At 39.3% G+C, this 15252-nt stretch overlaps 1 protein-coding gene across 1 annotated transcript in view; it reads right to left on the bottom strand.

The window, feature by feature from the left end:
* SIAH3 (siah E3 ubiquitin protein ligase family member 3) overlaps positions 1–11905 on the bottom strand; it is a 90331-nt gene extending 78426 nt beyond the window's left edge. Inside the window, exon 1 of the mRNA XM_074192588.1 lies at positions 11688–11905. Coding sequence (XP_074048689.1) covers positions 11688–11822 — 135 coding nt within the window. The 5' untranslated portion in view covers positions 11823–11905. The remainder of the gene's footprint in view (positions 1–11687) is intronic.
* Between the last annotated feature and the right edge of the window lie 3347 nt (positions 11906–15252).

The following is a 15252-nucleotide window of genomic DNA, read 5'->3' as shown; positions in this document are numbered from 1 at the left end:
ATCCTTTGAGGCAGGGTGATTCAAAACTTTTACTGTTGGTGTTTTAGGGACTGGTCCTTAGAGGAAGTTAAGATGGAAGGGAGAGTATAACAGACAGATGAAACCTTGCTACATCAGAGCAATTTGTGGCAAGCAATAGATTGTAAGGATCAGGTAGGTACCTTTTTTTGGTCAGTGCATATGATTCCCCTGGGATCTGTGGGTTTTCCTGGAGTGTTTTGTGCTTCTGGCCATGGTGCTGATCTGTCTGAGGTCTCTGGGGAATGTCAGAGGGACTTGGCTCTGATGAAATGGTTTCACAAAACTACCCTCTCCACTTGCCCCTTCTGAGAGCTTCCCCTCTTTCAGAACATGTTGATTTTTAGTGGAGATACCCTTACTCAGAGAGGACCCTGATAACAGAATAAGTAATCCTTAAAATATCCACCCCATTCTCCAAAATGAAAACCCTAGACTCAAAAAAAGTAGCTTGCTGGAGGGTCACTCAGCAAGTCCTATCAGAAGCTTCAGATGCTAAATATAAGGGGTCCCAGTTCCTTTTGGGATGATGATCCCTAATGAGCAGGATCAAACTTTCCCAGCAGCCTTTTTCAAAATATCAGGTACTGATCTGGATTTGGTTTAATCTTAAGAAATAACATCTTTCAGATGCCCAGCTAAGTTGCATCTACTGTCTGCAAGTGTTATATTCCACCAGCCTTCTAGTACTTAAAATGAGTTCTCCTTTTTGCTCCTGCCCACTGTGCCCCAATAAGCTCCAAGCCGGCGCCATAACCAAAGACGCCACAGGCCATACCCTGCAGCTGCCAGGATTCCCACAGCTCCTGCACCAGCCAGCTCTATAGCAATCAAGGCTCTCCCTCCTAATCCCAGACTCACTATTAAAAATACATTAAAGGACCAAGAAATGATTAAGAGATACAGGAGTCTACCAGTAGGACTGATGTTTCCAGTTAAACACAACTTCCAATTTAGCTGCTGATAAAAAAACATTACCCTGGTTTCAGATTTGTTTTCAGAGGTTCTCTTCATTCTGCATCATCAATCTAAATGGAAATATAGCCTTTAAAAAAATTCAGATTCAGTACAATTATTTACAAGTCTGAAGGTAGGATTGGAGTGCTTTGTATGGTCTCTAGTTTAGAGAATATTCTTCCTCTTCTTCTGTACTTTATTTGTTTCTACTTTTAAAGCCCTGTTACTTCCCCTTACGATTTACACACTGTCAAGGAACTGAGGACAAGGTGCACTTGGGAAGAAGTCCAGTTTGTCTGGAAGGATAGATTAGAAAGACCGTGTCTTTGACTAAAATACATTCCCCTTCATCAAGAGCTCTGCAATCCTTTTTTTTCCTTTCACTCAGTCATCCTCACCTCTACAAAATAATCATTGGTGCCAAGTAAGGACACTAGGTGATGTAGTGAACCTGAAGTCAGAAAGACCAGAGTTCAAATTCTGTCTCAGTCACTTAGTAGCTATGTAGTCCTGGGCAAGTCACTTAACCTTTCTCTGTTTCTTCATCTGTAAAATGGGGAGAAATAATGGCATCAATTTCACAGTGTTGACTTGAGGATCAAATGAGACAACTGTGTAAAGTGCGTTGCAAATCCAAAAGGCATATATATATATGTATATATGCTATTATTTTTATTATTATTTATTTCTCATGCCACTGTAAAAGGCAAAGTTAGTCAGCTTCATCCATGGGACTTTGTATCCTATAAACACACATATATGCATATATATATATATATATATATATATATATATAAACTTCTATATAGGTAAACTCTAATGTTCAAATTGATTCAGATTTCATTGTTTTGTAGATTATAAAACTTTTTAAAATATTCATACTACCCATCTAACTGGACAAGTTAGAGTTACAGATTTAGAGTTGGAAAATACTAACTCTAAAATCATCTAATCCAAAACTTCATTTTTTAAATGGGGAAACTAAATCCCAAGGTGGTTAAGTGACTTGCCTAATCACACAAAGGTAATTAAGTATATGCATTGGGATCTGCAGCCCAAGGAAGAATTCTACAAAACCCTCTTTTGGAAGGGAAGACCTGTCAAACAATGTGCCCTGCTGCAATAGAACACAGAGTCATTTCTATGCCATCATGAGGATAAGTGCAATTGAGAACTCCATTTGAGAACCATGTCACTTAATAATGTAATATTTGTACAGCCTATTATAAGGTTCCTTCCTTTTAACAGCTCCATGAATTAGATAGTATAAGCCATGTTATTATCCAGATTTCACAGATGAGCAAACTGAGGCTCAGAAAGGTTATTTGCCTTCTATCATATGAATTGCAAATGGAGGAACTACAATTGAAAGCTTTGTTTTCTAACTCTGAGTTTAGTCTTTTTCCCATTTTAGTAGTATGCTGCCTAGGAACTGTAGAAATTGCTCTATTTGGCAGGCTGACTGCTTCATTATGCTTCTTCAGCATTGATTGAAGCATCAGAGGCAAAAGAATGGAATTTTAGGAGACACAAATTTTTTAAATAAGGATTAAAACATTTGCCTGGAGAATTTTCATTTTTTCATAATTTAAAGCTGGAAAGAGAAGTAAAAAAATTGTCTATTTATAGATCATCCTCAGTAAAAGCAAGGTAGATATATTATAATAGAGGAAGAATATCAATGAACATAAGCAGTAATTGACAAAATATACTATCCTAGACAAATGGCAATCTTAGAACTGATAGACTAGATTATCTCTGCATGAATTATTAAAGATAATGGTGAGTTAAAGACCTGAAATCAAGAAGCTAATTTTGACCTAATAAGTATCACAGAAAAGTGGTGGGATGAAACTCATAATTAGAATATGACAGGATGTACTACATTCAAAAGAAAAGATTAAGAAAAAAGGGACATAGGAATAGCATTGAAAGACAACAGATATTCCTCACGTGAGGGAATCTACAAACCAAAAAAGAGAGAATCATAATAAGGAGCATTTGAATGAAGATCAATAATAGGAAAAACAGAAACAAAATGTTGCAATATCATAAAAATATACTATAGACCACCTGAACAGAAGAAGGAAATGGATTATTAGTGTAGGAAGTCAATCACCAGCTTGTCACTGGAGAAGGATATAGTAATGATGGTAAATTTTCAATTATCTGATTGCAGTCTAGAGTTTTCTCCATGAAGAACAGAGCAATTGAAAAATTCTTAATTTGTCAATGATAATGTTTGTCCTTAATTTCCAAAGAAGACCATAACATCAGGGAGATGTTGTCCTGTCAAGTTGTAAATTGGATTTAAGTGAGGGGGTTGTTGTGCTAAATTATCAGCCTCACTTTCTCCTCCAGAATCATCTGGGTCCAGTGACCAGATATGAATCAGGATGACTGGAAATGGCCCCGGATGCAAGGCAATCAGGATTAAGTGACTTGCCCAAGGTCACATAGCTAGTAAGAATCAAATGTCTGAGGCAGGATGCAATCTCCTGTCCTCCTGATTCCAAGGCCAGTGCTCTATCCACTGTGCCACCTAGCTGTCCCTCAATGATAATAAATATGATAATAAAACCTAGAATTTTAGTAAAATTTCAAATGCGATAACCATACGTAAAGTGCTTTGCAAACTTTAAAATGCTACATAAGCAACAATCCCTGTTCCCATTTCCTTTTATGATCACTAATGCAAGCACAGATTCATCCTGAAAAGGTTATGCCAAAGAGTGTGCCCTTTCTTTTTCATTTCATTATTGGGAAGGGAGGGAGGAAAGAGAATGTTGGTTTCTAAACCAGTAAGTCAATAAATATTATGCCTCCAATATGCCTGGATTCCAATGTGGCATTTAATTAACCCTTTTGTGAGTTCTTTGTGAGCAAGTATGAAGATAATTGGACAAATCACTGACAATACAGGTAGGCAGACCAAGAACTGGGAAATGAATTTCCATACCCAGAGAATACACATGAAAGACTGAAGTCAGCTTGGAGAAAAGTTTCAAGCAGAGTGCCCCCAAGGATCTTACTTTTACCTCATTATTGGTTCTGGTCTTTTATCAATGGATATGTTGGATGAAAGCTTGGATGGCACTTACCATATCTGTGGAGAAAATGAACCTGAACTATTTTTAAGCATCTGAATTTCAATCATGGGGAAGAGTCTTGAAACACTGAAATGAAGGCTTACGTTTCAGGGTTCTCATTCAAGTCTGCTCTTTATCCATTTTGGTAGGGGGACAAGGATATCATGCATAAAAGTAGCTACTCCCCTAGTAGTCTCTTTGGGCTCACATAAGAGGAAACTTCATACTGTTAGATCACAGACCAGCATTATGCCATTGGATAAAAGGGCACATAGATAATCCCTTAATCTCATTGTAGCTATTAGCATCAACTTTCTCTGCTGCTTGCCTTTCATTCAAATTGCTAATAAGTCTCTAATAAATTGACTAGTTGGGACAGTAGTTGTTATATGACTCTGGGGCCACACTTGCAAATCACCATTATCCAAAAGTATTCTGTGATATTATATGCCCTGTAAAACTCAATATAACCCAATAATCTGACTCAGAGTTAGGCTCAAAGAGCTAAAATGAGTTACAATGGAAAGCAGAATGATCTGAGTATTCATTTATTTATTCAACAAGCATTGATTAAGTGCCTACTATGTTCAAAGCACTGTATGAGAGCCGGGGAAACAAATACAAAATAAATGTTAAATAGTCCCTGCCCTCAAGGAACTTTCAGTCAATTGAGGGAAATAACATGTATACAAATGGGACAATACAAAAATATGTACAAAGTAGCATTTTGCTGGAAAAGCATCAATAACTTTTGAAAGAGGAAAGAAGCTAAGTCTGGAAAGAAGTTAAAGATACTAAGATAACTGAAATGCATTCCAAGCATAGGGGACTGGGCAAAGATACAGGGAAAAAAGTGAGAACATCATGTATGGGAGACAGTAAGTAAACCAATATGGCTAATACACATAAGGGGCAATAAATCAGGCTGAAAAGCTACATTGGATTCAGATTGTGAACAGTCATCACTGGATTATGGCTTCTTCTCTTCTTTTTTATAACATAATATCACTAGGTCATGGATTCACCTTCATCTTCTTCCTCTGTCCATCTCCAAAGATGCAAAAGGGAAGTGAAATGACTGAGCAGCGGGGGTTGGGGGGGGAGGTACAGGGGAGTTGAGACTAGAGGGCTAAAAAGCTCACAAATGGAATCCTAAACCCCTGCAAAATTGAGAGGTAGTTCCATGGGTCCAATGCCAATAACTCATATTTAAGTTGAAAGCTTTTGTTGGAAGTCTTTATCTCCCTTAAAACATTTATTTTCCAGTGAAATTTTCCCTTTAAAAAAATCTGCTCTAAAAGCAATGCCAAGACATTTAGCTGTCATGTTGTCTCATCCTTAAGTGTTATTAAGGTGCAACCTTTCCCTTTCCCTGGTAGTCTTCCCTATTCCCCACTTCCATTCCAGGAGTATTCTATCAATCATAACCTCTCTGCTGGTACTCTGCACTACCACCATTTTCTTTCAACCCCCCACCCCACTCCACTTATATTATAATTCCCATCATTAAATCCTCTTGCAATTTCCACTGCAAGATTGTAAACTCCTTGAGGACTGAATCTATTTTATTAATCTTGATACCCTTCCTCCCCCCAATGTTTGCACATAGAAGAGATTTAATGAATACAGAGTACAAATAATTAACTATTCAAGGAAAGGAAGTGGACTGGGGATGGAGGTTGTGACTGAGGAAAGAAAAAAATTTCACATGATAATCCCTTTAGTTTTAGAGATGACTCTAGCTTTCGTCTAAAATACTGGTTGTAGTTTTTCTTTTGAGACAGCTATATAGTACAATGGATAGAGCACTGGGTTTGAAGTCAGGAAGCTCTGAATTCAAATCTGAAACTGTGTGACCCTGGACAAATCACTTACCCTTAGCTACCTCAGTTTCTCATCTATAAAATGGAGATACATTGGAGAAGGAAATGGTAGACCATTCCAGTATCTTTGCAAAGAAAACCTCATGGACAAAAGTCCATGATGTCATGTAGAACTGGATATACCTGAATAACAACACTGGTTTTTTTTTTCCCTCAACCCCATTCCCCTAACATACTAATAAACTTCAAAAAAAAAAAAATACAGAGTAGTTTCAAGCAATGGTCCAAAGCTGCCCCCTTTGGCAGATGCTAAGTTATACATGTTGACTAATTAAAATAAAGTCCTTGTTGCCCCATTTACCCTGTGTTGCATCTCTGGATGCTCATGTCTCTGAAATTTCTGAAATTATGTAAGGGAACAACTCCAGTGCCTGAATTGATTTACTTAGAAGGGCCAAGTCAAGGAGAGCTGGTGAAGCATTTGCTCCCTTGACTTTGATCCTGAGAGGAAGGAGACTGGCCTCTAAAGGATGTATTGGCAATAATGTGTAGATGTCAGTGAAGGGACTTTTCTGACTGTTTGCTTCAAAGCAGCACTGCTGATCTGCATTCTGAAGTGTTAAGAAGATGCAGCAATTAGTCTGCAAAGCTGCCACTGTCCCCCTTGAGAAGTGCTGAGTGCTCACCCAAAAACCTTTGCCCTTATATGCTTCAATCATTCTCATTCTAGGTGCCTGGAATCTGGGCCAGACACTGGGAGATAGAAAGATGGACTGAAGGGGAAAGTCACACTGAGGAGGTAGGAGGGGAGGGGAAAGGAGAGTGATGAGAAGACAGAGACTCCAAAGAATAGCATCTCTCTGTTGAAGGTGAGAGCTGGTGTGGCTTAATGGGTAGAAACCTGAACTCAAAGTCAGGAATCCTTCCTCTGCTACACACTGGTTTGTGGCCCTGGGCAAATAATCTTTTATTGTTCTAGGTAGCTCTCAAGACCCATATAATTATAAAATTCTAGAGAAGTCACAGAAGAAAGTGCAAGCTGCTTTGGTGGAGGGAGTTTTCCATACCTATGAAATCAAAACTCAAATCCTGATCACCATACCAACAAGAAAGATAATATTCTAGTCACTAGGAATACAAATGCAAAGCAAAAGAAACAAAAGAATGCCCAATATTAGCCTTCCATTCTATTAGGAAAATAAGATATATGCACCAATAAGAATGATCAAAGGCAAAATAGTTAAATAAAAATTATCAGATACTTGGAGACTAGAGGGAAAATGGGCATTATTTAGTCTATTTCTTCATTTTTACAGAGAGATAAATTGAGACCTAGAGAATAAAAGTCACTTAATACAGTGATCATTTAAGGTGTATATAGTGAATAGTAGCACTGGGATCCCAACCCAGGTCCTCTAACACACATGTGCTCTTTCCACTCTATCATGCTGCCTGGATCTTGAAGAGAGATTTTGGAAGAGACCTTGGACATCATTTAGTCTCTCCTTGTTCTCTCCTTGTCCTTTTGCAGATGAGGAAACAGACTCAAGAATATTAAATGATTTGTCAATCATGTATGACATTTTGTGAACCCAACTGAGGATTTCTTGGTAAAGATATTAGAGCTGTTTATCATTTCCTTCTCCAGCTCATTTTACAGATGAGGAAACAAAGTCAATTGGCATTAAATAACGTATCCAGGGTGATACAGCTGTCTGAGATCAGATTTGAACCCAGGAAGACGAGTCTTGAGGATTCCAAGTCCATTGCTCTATCCACTCTACCACGTACTTATTCATAGGGAATAATAGAACCAAATACTTGAACCCTGGTCTTTCAATCTAATACACTATGTTGTTTGGCAAAGTGGAGAAAAGGGTTTGCAGTGTGTGTGTGTGTGTGTGTGTGTGTGTGTGGTCTTTTAAAGAAAAGATCTGAGCAAGGGTTAGAAAGATGCAGGTCTGGTTGCCTAGTGTCTCCAGGCTTGCTGCCCACTTTGCCTATATTCAAAAAGCTCTTTGTGAATGGAGAGGTAGAAGACACTGAGCCAGGGTTGTCTGCTACTTTGTGGTCAATCCTTTTAGCCGAAAAAAATCACATACTGGCACTTTGCCTAGCATTGCTGGAGTGTAGTGGTGCCTCACTGACATGGGAGGAAAGCATATCCAAAATTCAAAGGACTCCCATGGCATCCAAACCATCACCAGAAGTTTTATTTCCTATCAAATCAGGGGAAACTGTGCTGGAAAAGGCAGTGAGAAGGCTGCATTTGTACAACATCCCCCTCACTATAATAAACATAGTGTGCAAGTCATGTCATCATTCATTTGATGTCATAGTCTACTTTGATTATGTAAGACAACAATAATGGGGATAGAGCATCCCAGTCCACTGAGCCACAGAACCTACTCAACAGAGACTTCTGAAAAGGAAAAAATTCAGGGAGACAGAAATAGTCACCTAGAGACATGGAAGGCTACTGAAACTCATTTGCACTCAAACAAGAATGCTTCATTTACCGATTCTTCCCATGCCTAGTAAACACTTTAAAAACTTTCCCCGAAAGCTATGTCCCTAATGTCAGAGGCAACAGCACACTGGTACTCAAAGCAATCCTCTTTAATTAGGGTTGGCTTACAGAGTGTAATTGTTTAACCAGAGTGTCTGCAATCACAAGAAAGCTTTGGTTTTAATTTCAAAAGGGAGGCATCAGCTTGTCTCTGCTTGAAAGAATCCCAGGTTACTGAGTAATAGCCATAATAAGATTGAGAATGAAGGTGACCTATAGAAGCATGGTAAATACATGCTTTTCTCTGCTCAGCAAGTGAATTTTGATTATAACTCATCACTTGCCTCAGGTCCTAAGATGCTGTTAGCATTCTCAAGAAAGCTCAGGAAAGAATAAAGTGCAAAATGTTTCCACAAAGAAAAACATTGGCTTCCCAATCCTATTTGTGGCCACATTTAACCCAGAAAATTGAAACCAAGGTTGCAATCTATCTGTCCTTGGTCACAATTGCATGGATTAGCCTTTCATACAAAAGGGATTGGGGGTGAGGGAGAGGAGAAGATCAATAGCCATTCTTTAGTCATCAATTTTTTAAAAATTTTTATTTCCTAAATGTAAGAGACTCTTAAGTCTCTATATTCTGGAGAAAAGAAAATTTAGATTGGGGAATCTCCTTTGTGAGCACATGGAATATTAAGTCAAGAGATCTCTACTTCTATTACTTGCCCAGAAGAGATTTGTAAATGATCAGGGGAATACATAAACCTGTGTTCTACCTAGTTCCTGGTGGACTGCAGAAATACTAGAGAAGAGACAGCAACAGCAATGGACTATAACCTTGTTTCTAGCATTTTCCCACTGTAAACATACTTGTTTATCATGCTACACACACACCTTTAATAGATCACCCAGTTTGCTCTGTTTACTTATTGTGAGAACTGTTTGAGTATAAATTCCCCAAATGGTTTTGTATGGAAAATGAAAAGTAAGAAGAAAGCATTGGAAAAATGAGTCATATTTACTAACACACTAAGAAAAATGCTACTTTTGAAAAAAGAAATATTTCTTATATGATTTTTCTGTAGAAGAGGTAGCAATGTATGACATAGAGAACTGTCCTCTGATTCAGGAAGACCAGGATTCAAATCCCACCTCTGATGCAGAATGGTCATAGGCTATGTGACCTTGGGCTAGTCACTTGCCCTTGGCAACTCTTAAAAACTGTACATTACAGAGCAGCTGTTGAATGCATTGGTAGAGGGAGAGAAAATCTCCTCACTGAGAGTTCTGCACACCAACAAAATCACAGGTCCAGTCCAAAATGGAGGAAGTCTTAAAACTTTAAGTGACAGATTTAGGACTTCCTTTTGGAATAGGGTCAGGGCTGCTATTTCACAATTAGACCCTTCTCATTTACTTGGAAACCTTGAAACCTTTCCCAAATCACTTCCTTTTTTTCAAATCAGTAACATGTTTATTTTCTCATAACAACTTTAATCTTGTAGGCTATATATCTAAAAATGTATTAAACCACCAAGTAAAATATATTTTTAAAAAGTCAAAATAATAAATGGCACCTTTTTTCCCTGCATTTTAGGTAACTAAAATGGCAATGAAGTGTGACTATTGTTGTAACTGTAAATAAGATCTCAAAAGTGCCATGTAGTGGAATATAAAAAAAGATGTCCTATGCAAATTCATTGTTGAAAATCTCTAAGAATAAATTTCATTTTTGAGAATGTCTTTAAGAAAAAAATATTTCTGAATGGGATGAGGAAGAGGGACATGCTATTCAGACAACACAAAATTAGTCATCTGCTCTAAGATAAAGACCCAGCTCCTGAGACAGGTCCTTGCCACAGCTGCAGAGTGTACAACTTCCTGGGGAGAAGTAATCCTCTGGCACCCTGGCCCTAGGATATAGGTAACTGTCTCTCTTGGAGACTCCTAGGAAGTTTGAGTTGAGTTGATGGCCCCTACACTTTAACACTGGTTCACAGGGTCCATATTAGTTAGCAGAAGTTGAAGATTTTCCTGGTATGAAAAATAAGCCAAAGGCAGCTTCCCCAGGTGATGAGAGGAGAGTCTGAGAGAATGACATATCTAGCCTATCTGAGGATGCCCATACATTTTGCTGATATAGCTTCTCCTCTCAAGCAGAATTTTGAAGCTGGTGAGGGAAGCAGCACTGACGGGGGTACAAGTTTGAAGAATCCATCGTGTGTTTTACAGTACATTCAGAGACTATTCTGTATATTCATATTCATCCTGCTATTTTTGCGATTTAGTGGTCTTCACCATCCTGCACCTTCCCCCTACTTTACCTCCCCATTGAGAATTATCTGTAGGAAGCCATCAGTGCTTTCCCTTTAATCTGACTCCTCTCTCAAAGAGACACTACTACCTCAGGGAAGGGATAGAACAGCTTGCAGCTCCAAGATTCTCAGTCCAGAGGCCATAGCAAGCACAACCAGCACGGTTTTAAGGTAGAAAATAAAGCTAGGCTTCCTACTCCCCACACAAACCTCCTTGCTTGCTTGCTTTACCTGTTGGCCTCAGGGCTGAAGCATAGTTAACTCACAGGGTCCAGCCTGGCAAACCAAATGCAATTACCCTTCTAAGAACAAGGTCAAACAACTTATAAAAAGACAACTGTCTCACTCTTTCAGTCTCTCTCTCTCTCTCTCTCTCTCTCTCTCTCTCTCTCTCTGTCTATCTCTCTGTCTCTGTCTCTCTGTGTCTGTCTGTCTCTCTGTCTCTCTCTCCCTCTCTCTCTTCTCTCCAATCCCCCCCCCACACACACCCCTTTTAAATCCACTCCTCAGCCACATCGCTCACTTTGGCACCAGGCAGACGGAGCTTGCAGCGTCCATGTGCTTAGTGCTTCTCCAAACACACTGGAACAGATTGCCATTTCCCGAACTTTTCAAATCATTTCTCCCGACCATTTGTCCCATGAATATTCGTGACAGAAGGCTAAGAAGAGGAAGCAGGCATCCTTGCTCTTCCCATCCCGTTCCTACTTGCATGCCTCTTATGAAAAGAAATGAGATCTGCCCGGCCTCCTTTCTTTTCGAGAGAGCTGAGCGAACAAAACAATCACAAAACCCCTCCAAGCTTCCTATGTATACACCGTACATACTCACATAGCACACACACACACACACAATCAGAGATACAGCAACACACAGACACACACACACACAAACAGTCAAAATCGGCTCCAACCTCACCCAGTCCTGTTTGGCAAATGATGCCCTGGACCCCCTGCCGGAGGAGAGAGCCGCTCACCTTTAGGTTTCGCGTGGGGTTGACCACACACACAAGTTGCCCCGCGGCCGAGAAGACCCTCTTCGCCTTGTAGTGCTGAAACCTGAGATGAATGAGATCTAACACAGCCCCAAAACACTGGGTGAAGAAAAGCATCCCAACTTTTTGGGGTGGGGGGGTGTGTTGGTAGAGGAAAGCAGCGGAGGCGATTGGCAGTCTTGGAGCTGTGCTGGAAGGAGCGCAGCCTTCAGAAAAACTACTCTCCGGCTTGGCTTAGCATGCCTTCATATTCATCATCAAAATAAGACGGTTAGAATCTTGCAGCAGTGGGTCGGCCAATCAAAAGGACCGAAATGTTATCCTTGAGGTTCAGAGACAGCCAATAACAAATGCTTCCCCTCCAGAAACTCCCTGATGAATTGAGCCTGGTGGAGAATGTATTATTGAACATTACCATATATCAGCACATTGCATTTATCTTGTGATTACAGCCAACCATACATAATGCTGGGGAGATGGGCTGACAAAATTGATTGTTTAATGTCTCCATTTATTAATTGACTTAATTTAACATGAGAGCCCTCCTCAGTGCCCTGCCCCCCCCACTCCCCAGAGGAGAGCATTTAAGCCTCCGAACAGTTAGACATCCTGCTCAAAAGTGGTCAGACACACAAAGAAAAAAGTGAGGTTTGACTCCCACAAGCTACTTGAGGGAAAAATCAAATGTTAGAAAATTAGAACAGTCTCCTGGAAGAATTTGGCAGCAAGAGAAAAAAAGTGAGGCGCTCTCGGTTTTAGGGTCTGGCTCTCTATAGGTTGTGACTGGAATTTGAGATGCTTGCTACATCTTGATTTCCACTCCTAGTAAGCAAAGGAAATCCTAGCAAAGGCATCTTTGGTTAAAATAAACACATATACACGTGTGCACGCACACTCATACAGTTAGCACTGAAGAACACTAATTACTGGAAGCTGGAGGTATGAAGGCATAAAAATGCATAGAGCAGGCTTCTAAAAATAATGAAATTCATGATGCATGAATGCACACACACACACACACACACACAGACACACAGAAACCAACACTGAGGGAAAAGTGGCTTGTAAATCAGCAAAATAATTACAGCTGCTGAGGGTCTTGTCCTTCATTTGCATACTGGTGGGCAGCAAATTGCTAATTAACCGCTGGATTGTTAGTGACGTTTAAAATAGAGATTAAGTCCACAAGTACCCGATCACTTGTATTTTTAACCCAGTTTTCAGCAGGAATACATTTCTCCACCTGAGCCTGAAGGGGGCTGGCCACCCACGACGATCAGACTGTGTGGAAACCGAATCTGCCCGTGTAGATCAAAAAGCTGATTTGTGGTGGAGGGCCATCCTGAGTGATTTCCAGTTTTACTGGTTAATGAATCAAAAGGGACTAATTGAATTAGTTTTCTGCCAAGCCATCCTATAGGGGCGCTATTTAAGTTTTCTCTGACAGAAGGGGGTTGATAGCTCTTTTATTATGTACAATTTTCCTTTTCTTCTGGGAGGGGTAAAACAATCAAACGAGAAGAGATAGGCTTAGGAAAGTTAGAAGCAGTGTGTGTGTGTGTGTGTGTGTGTGTGTGTGTGTGTGTGTGTGTGTGTGTGTGTGTGTGTGTTTTCTCTCTCACCCCTATTCTTGTGACTTCCCTTTCATGTAAAATCAACCTGGGTGACATCAGGATTCTGCTGAGCTCAGAAGAGCCCCCATACTGTGCTGAATGACTTCAAGTTTGTGTGTCTGGACTGCAGTCACTGGGTACCCACTGTTCATTTCTAAAGTTATTCTGCATCGTGGGCTATGCACAGCAATGGAGGATTTATAGACATGCCAGTTTTTTTTTTCCCATGAGCCAATAAATTGTAAAGACTACATGCCTAGTGCATATGGATATTGAAAAACTTTCATAATATATAAGTGGAAAAATAAAATATCAGTTGGAAAAAAAGACTACATGCCTATGACACATGTGGCTTTCCAAGAAATCTATATGAAAGTTGAGCTAAAAAACAGAAGAAACTGAATTTTTCTACTACGTTAAGCCTCGCAAATGTTGATTCTTTTTTTATTTATGGCAATGGGGTTAAGTGGCTTTCCCAAAGTCACACAGCTAGGCAATTATTAAATGTCCGGGTTCAGATTTGAACTCAGGTCCTCCTGACTCCAGGGCTGGTGCTCTATCCACTGTGCCTCTAGCTGCCCCCCAAATGTTGAATCTTAAACTAAATTGTGACCCAAAATTTTCCACCCTCAAATGCTCAGATTGAACTATTAATCTGGCAGTAAACTAAATCAAAATATTCTCTTTATTGAATTTACTAATAATTTATTCAAAGAGAATCCCTGGAGCTACCTAACTCAGCAGAGAAGAAAAATGAGACTTAAAGAATGTTGCCCTCAGATCACTGAAGTAAATATATAAAAGTCTTCATTTTAAGTAACTTTTAAATTGTATCATCATCATCATCATCATCATCATTATTGGTGTTGTTAGGTAAAAAGATCCCCACAGTATTAACTTACTTTTCAAAAACTTAATATTATGGTATTATGACCTCTATTACCAAGCATGGCAGAGAGAATTGGTTTTAGAGTCAAAGAACATTGGTTTAAATCCTTCTTCTGATCCTTACCACTTGTGTGACTTTAGACAAGTAAGTCAACTTTCTTTGCCCTCATTATCTTCATCTGTAAAATGAGGTAGTTGGATTAGATGACCTCTGAGATACTTTCCAGTTCCAGATCTATGATCTTTTAATGTTTTTGCACTCAAAAATATAAAAAGTTCTTTCTCCCATATAAAATTTCATTTTCACACTCTTTATTACCTTGTGAAATATATAGGGCAAAATATAGTCTACTCTTTATCACCTTTTTGAGTTGCTTAACTTCTCTAGGTGTCAGTTTCCTCATATGGGATAAGAAGGTGAAATAAGATGATCTTTATGTTCTTTTTCTACTGTCATTGGGAAGATCTAAGATTTTATAAAAAGGCATTTGAAATCCTTCAGCATACATACAATTGTTTCATGGACCATTATTGAAATGCTGGGCTCATATGAACCAGATTCATCCTTTTAAAATACACACACGGGGGCAGCTAGGTGGTGCAGTGGATAGAGCGCCGGCCCTGGAGTCAGAAGTACCTGAGTTCAAATCCAGTCTCAGACACTTAATAATTACCCAGTTGTGTGGCCTTCGGCAAGCCACTTAACCCCATTGCCTAGCAAAAAAATAAAAATTAAAAAAATAAAACACACACACACGATTTCATTTATGTAACAGTAACTTGTATTTAGATAGTGCCTAAGGTTTTGCACAATGCTTTACAAATAGCTCATTTTATCTTTACAACAACCTTGGAAGTGTTGTTGTTGTCATTAGCCCTTGATCCTTGAAGGGTGATGTCTTGACTTGCTCATGAATTGGATAATAGTGAGGCAGAACTGTGGAAAGTTGACAACTTTGCTCTTTCCTCTAGAGTCACTGAAGTCCAGTGGTAAGACAAAAGTCAAGATGACTGGTGAAGTCCTAGTAGATGCTATCATTGTCTCC

The sequence above is a fragment of the Macrotis lagotis genome, chromosome 6 (assembly GCF_037893015.1).
Source record: "Macrotis lagotis isolate mMagLag1 chromosome 6, bilby.v1.9.chrom.fasta, whole genome shotgun sequence".
Classification (NCBI taxonomy): domain Eukaryota; kingdom Metazoa; phylum Chordata; class Mammalia; order Peramelemorphia; family Peramelidae; genus Macrotis; species Macrotis lagotis.
Note: the sequence above shows the minus strand (reverse complement) of the source record. Positions and strands in the feature narration are given on the sequence as shown.